At 49.4% G+C, this 14,722-nt stretch overlaps 1 protein-coding gene across 11 annotated transcripts in view; it reads right to left on the reverse strand.

Moving 5' to 3' along the window:
* The window catches only part of CELF2 (CUGBP Elav-like family member 2), a 549,068-nt gene that overhangs the window by 61,851 nt on the left and 472,495 nt on the right, over nucleotides 1–14,722 (reverse strand). For 8 of the 11 annotated variants that reach the window (XM_047755098.1, XM_047755100.1, XM_047755102.1 and 5 more), the window contains 3 exons: nucleotides 14,206–14,340; nucleotides 5,663–5,742; nucleotides 1,277–1,435 (listed from right to left, as the gene is read on the reverse strand). In XM_047755098.1, coding sequence (XP_047611054.1) covers nucleotides 1,277–1,435; nucleotides 5,663–5,742; nucleotides 14,206–14,340 — 374 coding nt within the window. Of the gene's footprint in view, nucleotides 1–1,276; nucleotides 1,436–5,662; nucleotides 5,743–14,205; nucleotides 14,341–14,722 lie in introns of those variants that run through there. The other 3 variants (XM_047755103.1, XM_047755107.1, XM_047755105.1) reach the window with 3 other exon arrangements.

Genomic DNA, 14,722 nt, shown 5'->3' on the forward strand with positions numbered 1-14,722 from the left:
GGTCACAGGGAGGGCTGTTTCACAGCACAGTGCTGATTCTGCAACAAAGCATGGCTCAAGGGTCAAACGCTCCTGAGAGGGACAGGTCAAAGGTCAGGACAGAATTAGGACAGGACACACACACACACTGACAAAGACTAGAAAAACGGGCCCAAATGCACAATACGAAGTTCACAGATGTGTAGTCCAGCACTTGGGTCTCGAAGCAGACAAGTGGGCAGAGCAGCATAGCTCGAGGGTAGGTCAAGTCTAAATAAGTAAGACCTTGGAGGAGGGTGAGCTGCCCTGTGGTCATGCTCTTTCCACGGCCACACCAGGGGGCGCTGCGCTGCGCCGTTCGGATCTTCTGGAGGAGGTGTCTTCTGTCCTGGCTGTGGCGTTTTAACAAAGACACCAGCAAAGTGGAATGGGTGGCCCGGAGGCCAAAACAAGGAGGCCAGAGTTTAGAAACAATGCCACGGAAGAGAGGGCTGCGAGAACGGGGCGTGCCTGGCCTGAGAGGAGCCGGGCGTGGGGTTTCAGACAGATAAACATCTGATGTGGGTGACATCGCTCCACGGGAGGGCACGTGCCACGGGGACGCCAGCTCGGGTCCTGATGTGGAGCGAACTGAACTGAGCAGCGCAGTGAGCGCTCCAACCCAGCCGCCTCAGTCGGGTTCAGTCATCCTCAATCAAGCCGGCTGCACCCTTCCGGAGGCAAGACGGTGAGTCTTTAGGAAGAGAGGCTCTGATCACCACGGTGGCCCTTCACTCTGTCTGTCTGCTTTTCCTACTCTGCTTTCTTTCTTTTTGCTTTTTAGGGTCGCACCTACGGCATACAGAGGTTCCCAGGCTAGGGGTCGAAGCAGAGCTGCAGCTGCCAGCCTACCCCACAGCCACAGCCACACCAGATCTGAGCCACCGCTGCAACCTACACCACAGCTCACGGCAACGCCGGATCCTTAACTCACAGAGCGAGGCCAGGGATTGAACCCACGTCCTCAGGGATACCAATCAGGTTCCATGGGAACCGCCATGGGAATTCCCGACATAGGATTTTAAGCTGCAAAAGCGGGATTAGCCTTGAGGGACCCTGCTCAGCCTCCACCAAGCTGAGCACGGAATCAGTCCCGTGCTGCTGCTGAGCAGCCTCAGCTGGAAACAGGCTCTGCATCAAGGCAGCTTTCGGCAACTTCCTGCATTCACAACGCCCCGAGGATGAGGTCGCTGATGTCCTGAGGGGCCAAGGAGCAGGCGAGCTCCTCTCTCCCCGGGGAGCCCCTCCCCCCACTTACCGCCAGGTACTGCGGGGTGAGGCCGCCCAGACCCGTCAGGTTCCCCCAGGTGGCAGTGTTGAGCTGTTGCATCTGCTGTGCCAGCTGCTGCTGGAGGCGCCTCTGCTCCTTGTCCTTCTGAGTGTCCGCGAACTTCACCACGATCGGTGAAGAGCAGCCCTGTGGTCAGACACAGCGGAAAGTGAAGAGGGGTTACAGCCTGGTCCACTCCGCTCACCACACGCAGTCAGCACTGGGTCTAGCTGTCTCAAATAGCCTGGCGCGCACGGGGCGGGGCTGGGCTGGCCTGGCTTTGCAATGGTTTGAGGGTCCTTCTTCTTCTCGGAATAGTACCATCGAGAGAAAATTCCGGGTCCTGTCACTGGTGTGTCAGGGGCTCAGGAGGTCGGTGAAGCCACTTGCTCGGGCGCTCTGGTTATTGCACCGCCTCGCCTTCTCTCTTCTGGGTCTTCCTTGCACCATCCCGGGACCTCCTCCCAGACAGGAGGCCTGAGGCACGTTCTTTAATTAAGCTTCATGGTTTGCGTGTCTCAAAGATGGACTTGCCTTTGTGTGTCCACGGGTGAGCAGGGGACAAGGGGCGGGGGGTGTTGTAAGGGGGATGAAACTGCCTTGCGTTATTTTTTGTTTCACTCCTTCCACTGTTCAGTTACGCATCTTTGAACTCTGGAACCGAGGGAGTCATGGCAACCGTGGGAACATAATCAAGAGGATCGAGCTTCGTTTTAGGAACGTGGATGGAGGAAGGAGGTATTTGTGGGGACCAGAGGCATGGACCTATGTCCGTGTCCCCATGTTTCCAGAAAGGTCTCTCCTCCTCCTGCGTCAAAATATGCTCCATCTGTAATCCCAGGAGTTACTGCAAATCAAAAATTAAATACCAGGAGCATATTCTAGTCAAAGGAGGTAGATCCTCAGTGGCAGGAAGAGATTGCTACTGGGCACCTTTTCCTAATCAACCTCGTTGTTCTAGGAGCTTCTGTGTCCATTTCCTCAACTTTGTTTATGGCCACACCCGTGGCATACGGAAGTTCTCCGGCCAGGGACTGAACCCGAGCTGTAGCTGTTGGCCATACCAGATTCTTTAACCCACTGCACCAGGCTGGGGATCAACCCATGCCTCCAAAGTGACTGGAGCCGCTGCAGTCGGATGTTTAACCCACTACACCACAGCGGGAACTCCTGTGTTCGTTTCCTTTAAAAGGTAAGGAGCAGGGGTAGTGAGTGAGAAACGGCCCAGGGTCACATTCAAGATTGAGATGGACAAAAATCATCAGGGAAAGTAAGGGCCTGACCCCTCAAGGGAGGAAGACTTCCTTTGGAAAGCACAGTTTAAACATTTGCCACTTGGTAAAAGACTCAGCGGAAACCCTCTCTCATCCTTCTCCATATAGCTTTTGCCTGCACGTTTCATCACAATTAACGCTGTGAAATTTTGCTGAGATAAAAAGAAGTAATTCTACCCAAGTGATTAAAAAAAGACTTTTATTGAAACTCAGCATGATAAGAGAATCTCCGCTCCTCTCAGAAATTTTATATTCCTATGTAAATGAGCTTTTCTCTTCCCTGTGGATTCGTTTTCTTTCTCCTAAAAAACAAAGTTGCATTTTTTTTTTTCTCTCATCATCTTGGGTAGTGAGTGGGGATGAAGCTACGTATCCGCGAGGCTACAGTGTCTGTTATCACCCCCAAAATGTGAGAAAAGTGACTGTTTAGGTCGAGCCGCCAGCGGACTGGTCGTTAGCTGGGAGAGTCACAGTCACGGGACACGATGTTAAGGGTCAGGAAATGGCATAAAAGTACTAGTTCCACCATTAAAAAAAAAAAAATTCTATACTTCATTTTTCTTCGTCTGCTCTATATTTCAGTGCTTCATTGCTTTCGAGAGAGCAGAACACTGCGGAGGTGGAAATTACTGAGAGCAAAGGCTTTGCGTGGGAAAAGGTTGTTATTGTATCAGATTTGTTCTGTAACAAATTATTGCATCTCCTCCTAACAGGACAGGTTCTATTGGCTTTTCGTTCTTAAATACCAAAAAAAAAAAAATATATATATATATATATACATAAAAGAAGAAAACTGGGCCCGTGATTATAGCTCAAAAATGACTCCTATAAACCAGGAAAGGAAAAATCTGGATGGGGAGAGGCGGGAGGACAGTGGGAGGTCAAGGTGCCACTTTTCACCTTGAACATTCACGTCATTTCAAGTTCACATCTCTCTGATCACAATCGCAATGTGCACAGAGTCCCGAAAACAATGTCGTTAATTCAGAACAAGAAAGCGACTCTAAGTGAGACTGCGGAACATACAGTCTTCCATCTAAAGGTCAAGGTTTTTGAGTTCAACGAGAACTCTGTCTGAGGGACCCTCTGATGAAGCATGGATGTCCAGATTGAGAAACAAGTGCATCAGCGTTTGATGTCTGGTGACAGCCATAGTTAGAAGGGATCAAGGCCGTCGAGGCAGCAGGATGCCCCTTCTCTACGGCAAATTCTTTTTGTCCTCAGAGGCTGTGACTTTCTTGGTTCGGGTTCGTACCCAGATCTGCGGTATTTTCTGGTGCTCTCCGTCTGCGGACATGGGAGAACACACACCTCCGCTCGGGCGGGGGGCCCTGGGTGAAGGGACCGGGGGTGGCAGGGTTTCCAACAGAGCTGAAAGACTTCAGGTTAAACGTCATCATCTGAGACCCATCTGGGTACACCATCACTCCATTACAGGAAATAAACATCATTAAGAAAGCAACACACAGATATGAAAGATAATAAATATAGGTCAAGACTTTCTATTTCTGAACAGTACTTCATTTTCATCTCTACACTGATGTGCAGCTGGAAACCAGGCTGATCCATGGCAATGGAACCGCCCGAGGTCAGAGGAAAGGGGCGGGGAGAGCAAAAACACCATCATGTGTGTAACTGCAAGTTGTTCAAGACTGGATTCCTAGGAATTTCAAATCCTGCCAATTATCTCCTATTGTGGCCGAATTTCACCTGAGCTTGCCTTCACGTAGGGGGGTGTGTGAGTGTCTTAAAAATGCATTGCACTGAAAGGAAAACACAGTGATTATATAAGATATGTTAGGAATATTAAAGTCAAAAGGAAGTTCGAGAAAGACAATAGGCTTTGCAGTGCTGGTATCAAAACTCAGAAAAGTACAGTCAACACTTAGTGACAATGCCATGCACACTCCTCAGCCCCCCTCCCACTCCCCCCCACCCTGTGGCTCCCCAGAAAAAGGGTGCCCACAATGTGACCCATAATGACCACTAAGCTCCCACATGCTTTGGGAGATGCAGCATGGCAAAAAACAAAAACAAAAACAAACAAACAGAAAAAAAAAACAACCCCCCAAAAATGGAGGCAAAAAAGAAGCTCAATCAATAAAGAACTTTTTGCACATTAAATAAAACGGAAAAAAAAATTTCTTTTTCAAAAGATGAAAAAAACATAACTTTGGATAACACTACAAAGCCACCTCCAGAAAAGATCACCCATACACAGAGATACAGTTTACATAATACAGCAGAACATGCGCTCCCAAAGGATTCGATCAGACAATACAGAATAAGTAATGGCATATCACTCTGGGAATGCTTTTGTGCAAAATTCTGAAAGGCCATGACCCAAATCACAGACTAGAAGTACAGAGCCGTTGGCTACGTTTGTGGATGCGCACCAGCTTCTTTATCTTCCCCTAAAGGTACTATCTCTCCTTAGGGGACCAAATTTGAGCCTCTGCATTTCTTGGTGGTGGTTCACTTTTCAGTGAGGTGACAGAATCTCATTTTTTTTAGGGGACTCTCATACATGAACAAGTGCACAGGTGCACGGACACGGGAGAAGTCTTAACTTTCTCCAACATTCTTGATGTAAAAACACAATTCTGTTCATCTAGATTAAAGGTAACTTGACTCCACATTGAGAAGAAAATAAAACAGAAGGAACCCTGTGGTTTAGCACAGGGCCAGCTGCAATTTGGAGGTGGGGCGGGGGCCGGTCAATGTTGAATCCACAGCACCCCCGGGCTGGGGAACGCACTTGATCCTTGAGGTACATGTGGTCCTGGGTGTCAACTGCATCGTGAACTTTTCCACGGCAGGACCCGGGCCACTGCAGGAAAAGGCTCGACAAAGAATGGAGAGCACGTGGGAGGTTTTTACTGGGTGCATTTCCAGTCATCAGGGGAACAATTCAGAGAAAGAGAGAGAAAGGGGGAGAGAGAGAGAGAGAGGAGGAGGAGGAATAGGAAGGAAGGGAGAGAGAGATGGTGAAAAGTTTACATCTGTGATTGTCATGTGAACAATCCACACAGGAGAGAATCGCTTTCCATTCCCCACCATTTGCACAAAGAAAACAAAGAAAGGGCAGATGATACAGTACCTCCATGGTCTGAGACTGATGCATGGCTTTGATTGCATTCTGTGCCATTGCCCTTGTAGAAAATGTGACAAACGCACAGCCTGTGGGAAACAAGGGGACAGGGAGCAGGAAAGACAAAAAACAACAAGACAAAAGGTTTGGACGCTTGTTAAACCAACACAGTCTACGAGAACCGCCACAGGACGACACTGTTCTCAGTAGTACATGAAATCAACAACTTCTCTCTCTGGTTTGATCTTGTGTTGCTTTTTACTTACAGTGCTGACTTGCTAATCTGACCAAAGCAGAAAGAGCTATTGCATGATTGGTTTATTTACTTTTTTAAAAAATGGAGTCCAGGGCAAGGAGGCTGGGGACTCTTTTTCCAGCCTCGGGTTTTGAAATTCACAAGACCTGGTTTGCATTTTATAAAATAAAACGCTGCTCTTTTGCATTTTCTCCTTGGCTGACTATCTTAGGGCATCCACCCGCTTGGGCTCGGCATTTCAAACATAAGCCTTGATTTTTAAAAGCAGCAAGTAAGGCAATCCTCACACCCAGGGCAAATTAGCAAATAGATTCCAACAGCTCGAAATGTCAGCAAATCAACATACCTCATCTCTTCTGGGAAGTTAAAAAAAACCAGATATATGTAAAAATATACATCGATGCTTTCAAAAACCAAACAGATATACCCCAATCCTGTACAAACTATTTAGTAACTGTTAATGATGGACAAAAAACAAATGCTCTGTTACTCTGGGAATATTCCACCGTGCGTATGAAGTAAAATTTAAACATCTGCTTTGGATTTCTTTCCTGTATCAAGTCTTCATGACTTTCGAAAGTGGCGACTTCCGGATTCCGTCAGAGGTTTGACCCCAAGTGTAGCAGACACAAGACAACGTACGCACCTCTGAAGGTCTCCCATGAGACCCATCGAACTCACCAGGGCTATTTTCTGCTGCTGCTGCAAAAGAACTAGAATCTATAGTGCCCGTTCCTGTTCCCCGTAGCTGTGTCAGCCACCACGCAGGTCACCGTTCCAGCTACATGGCTCCCTGCCCTTTCCACTAATAAAAACACTGCCTTCTCTGAAATGCACATTTTATTCATCATGCACTGCACCCTTGGGCTTCTCAGAGGAAAAGACTGTGAAATTAATGCAGATCCAGGCTGATTTTATAATAAGACCACGGCACACTAAAAGCTTAGCTGAAGCAATGCCGACTATTTCACTTATGATCTCTAATGACTTTAAAAGTGCATTGATTTTCAGCTTCTTTAGTCTTGCACAGTTTGAACTTAGGTATCAGAGAATAATTTAGTGTTCCACTCAATTTCCTCAAAACATTATTATTATTACTCCTTAAAAGATTTCCAAATGAAGCAGATCTAAACACCGAGGGGCTGCAGCTTGCTGTCACCTCGGCGTGCGTGCGTGCAAGCGGAATTTGGGCTCCGGTCACGTGAGACGGCTGCTGCTGCGGCGGCGGCCGGGAAGCCAGACACAATGTGCTACATCCAAGCCACCGGTGGGTGGGTGGCTCGGGGCATGGATATCACTGGAGTCTCTAAATACCTTTTCTTCCTTTGCCCTGTGCGTGTACCTGGTGAGATTATCAAGTCAATACTGTATTAGCACCTTTTAATCAACCAGCAATAAGAGAAAGCCACGCCTGCCCATCGCCCCCAAAGCACAACAACATCCAGTCATGGAAGTAAGTCAATGCATTTTTTTTTTTTTTTTGCATCATGCTGTCATCTTTAATCCCAAGAAACCTCTTCAGTACCTGAGAGGTTCTTCTCCTCCACTGCTCTGTTAAGCTGTCCTTATCGAAGCCTGAAGTCTAGCTCGCTAAGGATGCCAAGCTAGTCCACAGAGTTGTCTGGCAGTACAGCAGCTGGTGAAGCTGTTTCAACATCTACACTGGCCTTGGCTTTTGTCATCACTAGAAGCAATCTGGTGGCCTTCTCTGAGACGCCTGGATGGTGTGTGTACTAGAGTGTAAGACACACGACAGTACTTCTGATGGCTCCCATGCTGGAATCCGCTCAACACTGACATTACGGAGGCCCTGGATTGAGTTTCCATTTCAAAGTAACACCTCTTCCCAAACATTCCCATTATCACCAGCACTGAGAACAGGGGACCTAACACGAAGAGATTTCTCTTTTCAATTCTTATCTTGCAAACTACGGGAGAGGCACAAGAGATCATCAACAGAGGTGGGTCTGAACCCACGGGAAGCCTGGCCCAACTCGGCTTCTAAGGGTCAAGAAGATTGTTTCGTTGACAATTGTCACTTGTTCTTATGACCTGGGAGCCGGTGCCAAACTGACCGTTTCCAGATGGGGGTTGGGAAGGCATAAAAACCACGTAAACGTCAACCCCCATCGATACGGCACCACACCGAACACATTTACCACTATTCCTGGACAGGCGGGACTTTTGTAAGTAACTTTGGGAGAAAGATCTAGCCCATGAACAGGTCTCAAAAGAAAAGTCTCAGCAAGACAACAATGAAATTATGTCTCTATAAACTTGAAGCATTGCCCTATCCTCTGTGAAACCTGCAATTAACAGCCTGACGGATGTTTCTAATTATACAATCCTCATCCCATGCAAAAAAATGATCTGACAAATCTGATGACTTCTTTAACCTTTTTATGCTATCGGCAGTGGTGCGGTAAGAGAGAACTTGTCTCCTAGGGGGATCTGTCAAGTTCCATACTGTGGGTTGTGTTCAGTTACTTAAGGGAGAAAATGACGGTGTCATTTGTCAAGTGGGAGCACGGGGAGTCACCCTCTCTGCCGCTCTGGATGAAGTGAGGCGACGTCAGAACCTCCTCTTTTGTGGATGGGTAGCTTGTTAACCTGGGTGGTGTCTCTAAAACAGGAGGTCCTGGTGGTCCTATGGCACAATTTTCATTTTGGTTTCGGCACTGCTGGACACACTGGCTTTAGGGTAAGGCCTCAAATCTGTGGCTTTTTACCAACATAGGATCACAAGGGCTTCTACAGTCCAAATGGACCATCGGCGTCTTCTACAAGCCAAACAGATGACTTTCCGCTGGACGCAAATGACTGTTTCCTTCTCCTTCTAAAAACGAGCTTCTGGGTACAGTGGAGGCCACTGGGTCTTGCGGGGACAAGTGCTCTGATCTCGGAGGGTCAGCCCTTACCTGTTCTAGACAGTCACCTGCGCTATGTCATCAGCCAGTTCTCTGGCGACCCAACAAAATGCAGGAGAACTTAGATGGCAGGTAAAAAAAGAATACAGGTCCTAAGAGAACGAAGCTACTTTTTTGGGGGGGAGGAGGGGGAAGACAGCTTCTATATTATTGTCTTAAATCTCCTCAATACATCACAGTCAAAAAAGAAAAAAGGCAAAAATTCCATCTGTAAATGTGTCCAACCTATAATGTGGCTTGCCATTATTTATCGTCTCCACTTTCGGAATGTCAGAGAGGGCTAATAGAAAGGAAAGGAGCTGAATTCTTTGTGTTTCAGCGAGGTTGCCTTCTTGCTGCTCAGATAGATAAATGAGGGACTGGGGAAAGGTTTCTCAAAGTAATTTCCTCCTCCAGACAGGATCTAAGGGAAGCACCAAGCCCCGTCACAGGAGCGGGTTTGGGAAACGTCTATTACACCTGTCGTTTCAACTGAAAGGAGATCTTAGCTCGGGTGTTCTGCCTTTTCTCTGGGCTGCAAGGGAATTCTGAGAGAATCAGATGAATCCTTGCTCTGCACCACCCCCCCAAAAAAGAAAATAACAAGAAAAAAAAAACAACAACTAAAAAAGTAGAGGCACTTAAAAGCATATACAATGCCAGCGCCTCTTGCTTTTCTGCTTTTTGTTTGAGAGAGGAGCAGTGGCTGCTCTGTTTCAACCGAAGGAAGCGTAATTTAAAATAACTTCCGTGGCAGGAGGAGGTTTCCGCCTACAAAGACCTTGATCAATTCCTCTTCAGCCGAAGCATCTTAATGCAGTCAATTTTCCTCACCGTATCTTTTGAGCAACAGCAGGGTTTTTAAACATAGGCTATCGGTATAAATTTGGAGCGTCCCCACATTAATAGCCTAATGCACAGTCCCCAAGGCTGGGGAAGTTTATTGAAAACTGGCATGGAGAGAGAGCTGGTTTATGGCACCTGAGGTTGACTGCAGACTAGGACTTAGCAGCTGGCAGCATCTCATTCTGGAGATGAGATTGGAAGGGTGTATCCAGGGCGAGATGACAGGATGCCGTCAATAACCCAGGGGGCGTTCGATAAAGCTTTCCACATATCTGAATGTTTGGGTACCACAGGAGCGAGACAAAAATGTCACCATCAAAAGTGCGTCCTCTCCGTGCACTTGTTTTAAAAGTCAACAGCCCTAGCCCAATATCCTGGTCAGACAGGACGAAAACAAATGAGGATTTAACGGCTCAATCCAGGCTGTACGTGCCAACGTCCCTGAAAATATCGCTAATTCATTTGTCAAGGGTTTTTGGCAGGAGAGTGCTGCAATGCCATAAACACAGCTGGAATATTCTTAAACAAGCTGAAAGTTACCTTAAATGGCAGTGAAGCTCTTGACTGCAGTTTATGGGAGAGAAAAATGAAATCAGCTCCTTCACTGTCTCTGAGTTAGAGACACTCAGTTGCCATGATGCAGCAAACCCGGGAGATTGAACCCAAACAGTCCCCTGCGCGTGGGATTATGGGTAAGTGAGAACATGTGTACTTTAGGAAATCGACATGCTAAGGTGACCCGTGCTCAATACATGCGGTGGCTGAGAAGCCTCAGGCTGTGGGGTCCTGACAGCAAAGAGATCATTTCCCGGGTGGGCTCGGGGCACCTGGGATGCTTTCTCAATGAAGGTTCACGCAGCAGGCCTGGGAGCCGACTGGCCTCTGCACAAGGATCTGAGGACCAGGACTGGCTGAAAGCATCTCAAACCAGGTTTTCCAGGTTAGAAAAACATGGCAGAATGGGCTACTGCCCCCAAGGGAAAAATGCATGTTTAGCTGTGGGCATATGGCATGAAGCAAGGCAGAGCTCTGATAGGTGGTGAGGGGTTTCAACAGGCCTGGCAGGTGCTGAGAATTTCCTTGGGATGGGGGGTGGTGCAGAAGGGGTCTGTCGTAAAACCTGGCACAGATTTGGGTGCTGGTGAGTAACCCTGGGACTTTTTTCTTTTTCTTTTTTTTCTTTTAGGGTGGCACCTGTGGCATATGGTGCTTCCTAGGCTAGGGGTCGAATCAGAGATGTAGCCATTGACCTACACCACAGCCACACCAACCGCCAGATCTGAGCTGCATCTGCAGCCTACAGTACAGCTCATGGCAATGCTGGATCCTTAACCCTCTGAGTGAGGCCTGGGATCGAACCCGCATCCTCACAGACCCTAGTCAGATTCGTTTCCGCTGCACCACAATGGGAACTCCACTACAGGCCTTTTAAAACAGTCGTTCTTGCTCATGTGTAGATGGTGATTTTTTTTTTTTTTTAATAAAGGCAATGATTCTAACTGAAAGTATATAGCAAGGCTTGATAGGTACAAAGAAGTGGGTCCTGGAAGCCCACTACTCTGATTTGAATCAACAAGCCTGGAGGAACCTCAGCTTAGCACCCATCAAGGAGGGATTTAAAAGGGGCCATGGCAGAGGAGAGAGGGCATGAGAGGAGCCAGGACTGCCAACCGCCTCCTCTGTCTTCCCTCCTGTAGCTGAACTGGGCAAAAGCAATAACAATAAAATTAAAAAAAGTGAACCTCCCAGGGGTACCCCTCCCTCATCATAATCAGTGGTTTCATTTAAAACTTTCCCACTGATGGGTTCGTACCTTGGTTGAGGATGAAGGAGGTACTTTTCAGAGCAGCCGAGCTTTCATTTCCCTTTATTTTTATTTTGTAAACAGCTGAGCCAGCCACAGGCACTGAGACCAGAAACACTGAGCGCCCCTGATCTGCAGGGCTGCTAATGGGAGACACTTATTAATATTTGATTGAAAATGGCAAGTCTTTAGTGAAGGCAAAATACTAGCATGAAAGAGAACTGTTCTTTCAACAAATACACGGATCCAGGAGCAGTTCCCAGAACCCAGCAGTCTCTGGGTCCCACTAACTGAAAAGTGTACCACTGCCTGTCTTTAAATTTCAGAACAAATGACTAGAAATGAGTTTCTTCTTTTTTTGCCATAGGGAATTCTCATTTTCAGAAATTACTTTTCTGGTTAAAAAAATAAAAAGGGGGGGGGGAGCACAGGGAGAGGGGTTCTACTCTTTACACTGAACCAGCACCTGCATAAAGCATTGACAGAAATGCTCGCATAACTTGTTTCGGGAAAGAGGCTGCTTCTGGTGTCAAGTCCTGGTTCATCGACCGGAAGGCAGCTCGAGCTGGCCACGTGCTCCCGCCTTGATGCTCTTTCCCACGAAAGCTTTGGCTGCTTTAACACCTCGTCTGCAGAAGTAAGTAACATACGCACGAGGATCTCTGGACACCAGTGCTCTTTATCACGGTCCCCACTGGGCAGATGGAGAAATTGGGATGGAGGGTCAGCTTATAAATCGGCCGAGGGAGAAGCCTAGCATCCCTACGTCACAGTCAAGGCCTCTACGGTCTGCTCCTACAAAAACACCTACCACGGCAGCAGCTCCCGACGCTCTATCAGAGGAGCACGGTGGATGTTCTGATGCTGCCCTTTTCAAATGGGGAAGCTGAGGGACACAAGACAATGAATGGACCAGGCCCACCTCTCTCGGCAGAAGGACTGGGCCTCAGGGTCACCGACCTCCAAGGCCCTGGGCGTTAGAGTCTGCCTGTCCTTTCTCCACGCCGTACGCCTTGGTGAAAGCAAAAATCCAATGACAGCACATAAGAGTGGCTGAGGAAAGTGGTTCTTATCACTGACTCGGCAGCAGCAACGGGATCTCAAAAACATTCTTTTGCCTTTCCTGCATATTTAACTTTTCATTGAGCCTGCCTCCTTTCCCCGTGGAATCTGTGCTATGGGTCTGTCTGCCCACCTAGCATGGGCATCTACCTAGTACGGCTGCACTAGGAGCAGAGGGTCGGCTGTGGGGATAAGCTTGCCCGGGGTGGACGGCCAGCAGGGCACAGAGGGACCTAGCTGCTCCCCTGCTTGCGAAGTTGCACGGCAGCTGGAGGTGGTGCGGGTGCAAGGAGCTACGCTGGGGGATACCGGTGGAGGCAGAGGTGGGACGTGACCGATGAGCCTGAGGCACCGGGGCCACTGTTTAGGGACCCCATGCCACACTGTGTCCTGTTCAGCTATTAGATGCCCGCCTTTCAGGGACTCTTAAGGAACTGGAGTTCCAGAATTTTTAGAGAATGTAAACTGTCACTTCCAGGCCTCCTCCCCTTCTTCTTTTTAAAAAAACCACCTTGGGAAGAATATACTGGGATCACAAGCTGGCAGTTCTCCTCCTCCTCCTCCTAGCCCCCCCTCCCCACCCTGCCTTCCAGGCTCTGGAGGTGGGGGGAGGTGGAAACCTTTTGTTCCTTGTGCCTTCGATTCTGGCAGCTGACACCATAAAGCTTTCCGCCTCCAGGTTAAAGAAGCAAAACCGCTCTTCCTCCCAGGGCGCTGCACGTAGGCAAAACTGGGGAGATGAGGACAAGTGAGCGCCCTGGGACTTAAGGCTGAACCCTTTCTGGCCACACGTCGCTTGGGGTGGCTGTGCTGTCCCGGAGTGGACACTGGGACGGGGGGGGGCGTTTCCACTCCGCCCCCGGCACGTGCACCGCACACGACGTTCACGGGAGGAAATCCTCCCGGAGCCGCGAAATCACGGACTGCTGATGAGAACGGCCGGAGGCGCTGAGGCGGACGCCTCCCCTGGCCCTGGGCCTCCCGGGGCAGCCTCGGGAACCCAGTCAGAGGACTGCGCACACGGGGACAAGCCTCAGGAGCGGCTTAAGGGAGGGGAGTGCAGCCCTGCCGAACGGGAGAACAGCCACCTGCAAGCGCCTTGCATCGCTGCCTGCGGACACGCCGGCGCTCGCCCGAGCCCAGCCTCTGCCTCCCTCAGGGTGACAAAGAAGAACCTACAGTCTCCGGGATGAAGTCACTGCTCTGTCGCCTAAGAGACGCCCTGTGCTCAGGACTCCAGGAGTTTGGCTCTTTGCAATAAAAGCCTAACACCCTGAGACAGGCCCGCTTACTGAGTCTCTATCTGCTCTGCAGGGAAAGCCAGGAGACTGGCTGCCAACCGCAGACACTCTCTCTCGTCCTAAGCATCCCCCCTCACCCCCTGACGTCACCTTCAATGCGAGACTGAGAAAGGACGTGGGGCCACAGGGCAGCCGGAGGGCCACTCGCGGACGGTGGCCACCTCAGCTGGCGCGCTCGTGCTGAGACCCGCCCGGCCTGAGGAATGGAAGGTGATCACCTCAGCTACGGTGGCAAGGTCGGGGTGGAGAACCTCTCGTCCCAGGGGACGTGTCTCGGGGCGAGCCCTGGCTGCGTGCGGGCGCTAGGTCTCCTGTGACCGGGACACAGAGCTCCGATGAGCAAGGAGAGGAGGAGACCTGCCGGACGGCACACTCACCTCGACTCAGCCCGTCAGGCCCCCGGAGAATCCGGCACTCCTCGATCTGGCCAAACGGAGAAAACATCACCCGGATATCATTCTCGTTGCATTTCTTCGAAACCATTCCTATGAACAGTTTTCTGTCTTCCACGGCTAGGAGACAGAAATCAGGCGTGAGCGAAGGCCATTTCACCTTCTTCCTTGGAATCAAGGCTTCGTCACTGCGCTCAGCCGGATCCCCAGGCTGCCACTTCAGAGACCCGGGCCACCTTCCTCTGCCCGGGACCGTCGCGATTCTGCCGCCGGCCCCCCCCCTGCAGCCCGTCTGCTCTTTATCTGTTTACTAAGAAAGCATCTTCCTAGGACAGGAACACTGTTTTATTTTTTAAAGTCCTTTCCCCCCATTTGGAAAGGAACAGTTACGTGTTTACCCACAGGTCAATTTCCGCTTAATCGCTAAATGCTACTGTTCCGCAGAGATTCTGAGATTCAGGTTTTCAGTTTTCTTTCTTTTTTTTTTTGACTGCACTGGCAG

The sequence above is a fragment of the Phacochoerus africanus genome, chromosome 12 (assembly GCF_016906955.1).
Source record: "Phacochoerus africanus isolate WHEZ1 chromosome 12, ROS_Pafr_v1, whole genome shotgun sequence".
NCBI lineage: Eukaryota > Metazoa > Chordata > Mammalia > Artiodactyla > Suidae > Phacochoerus > Phacochoerus africanus.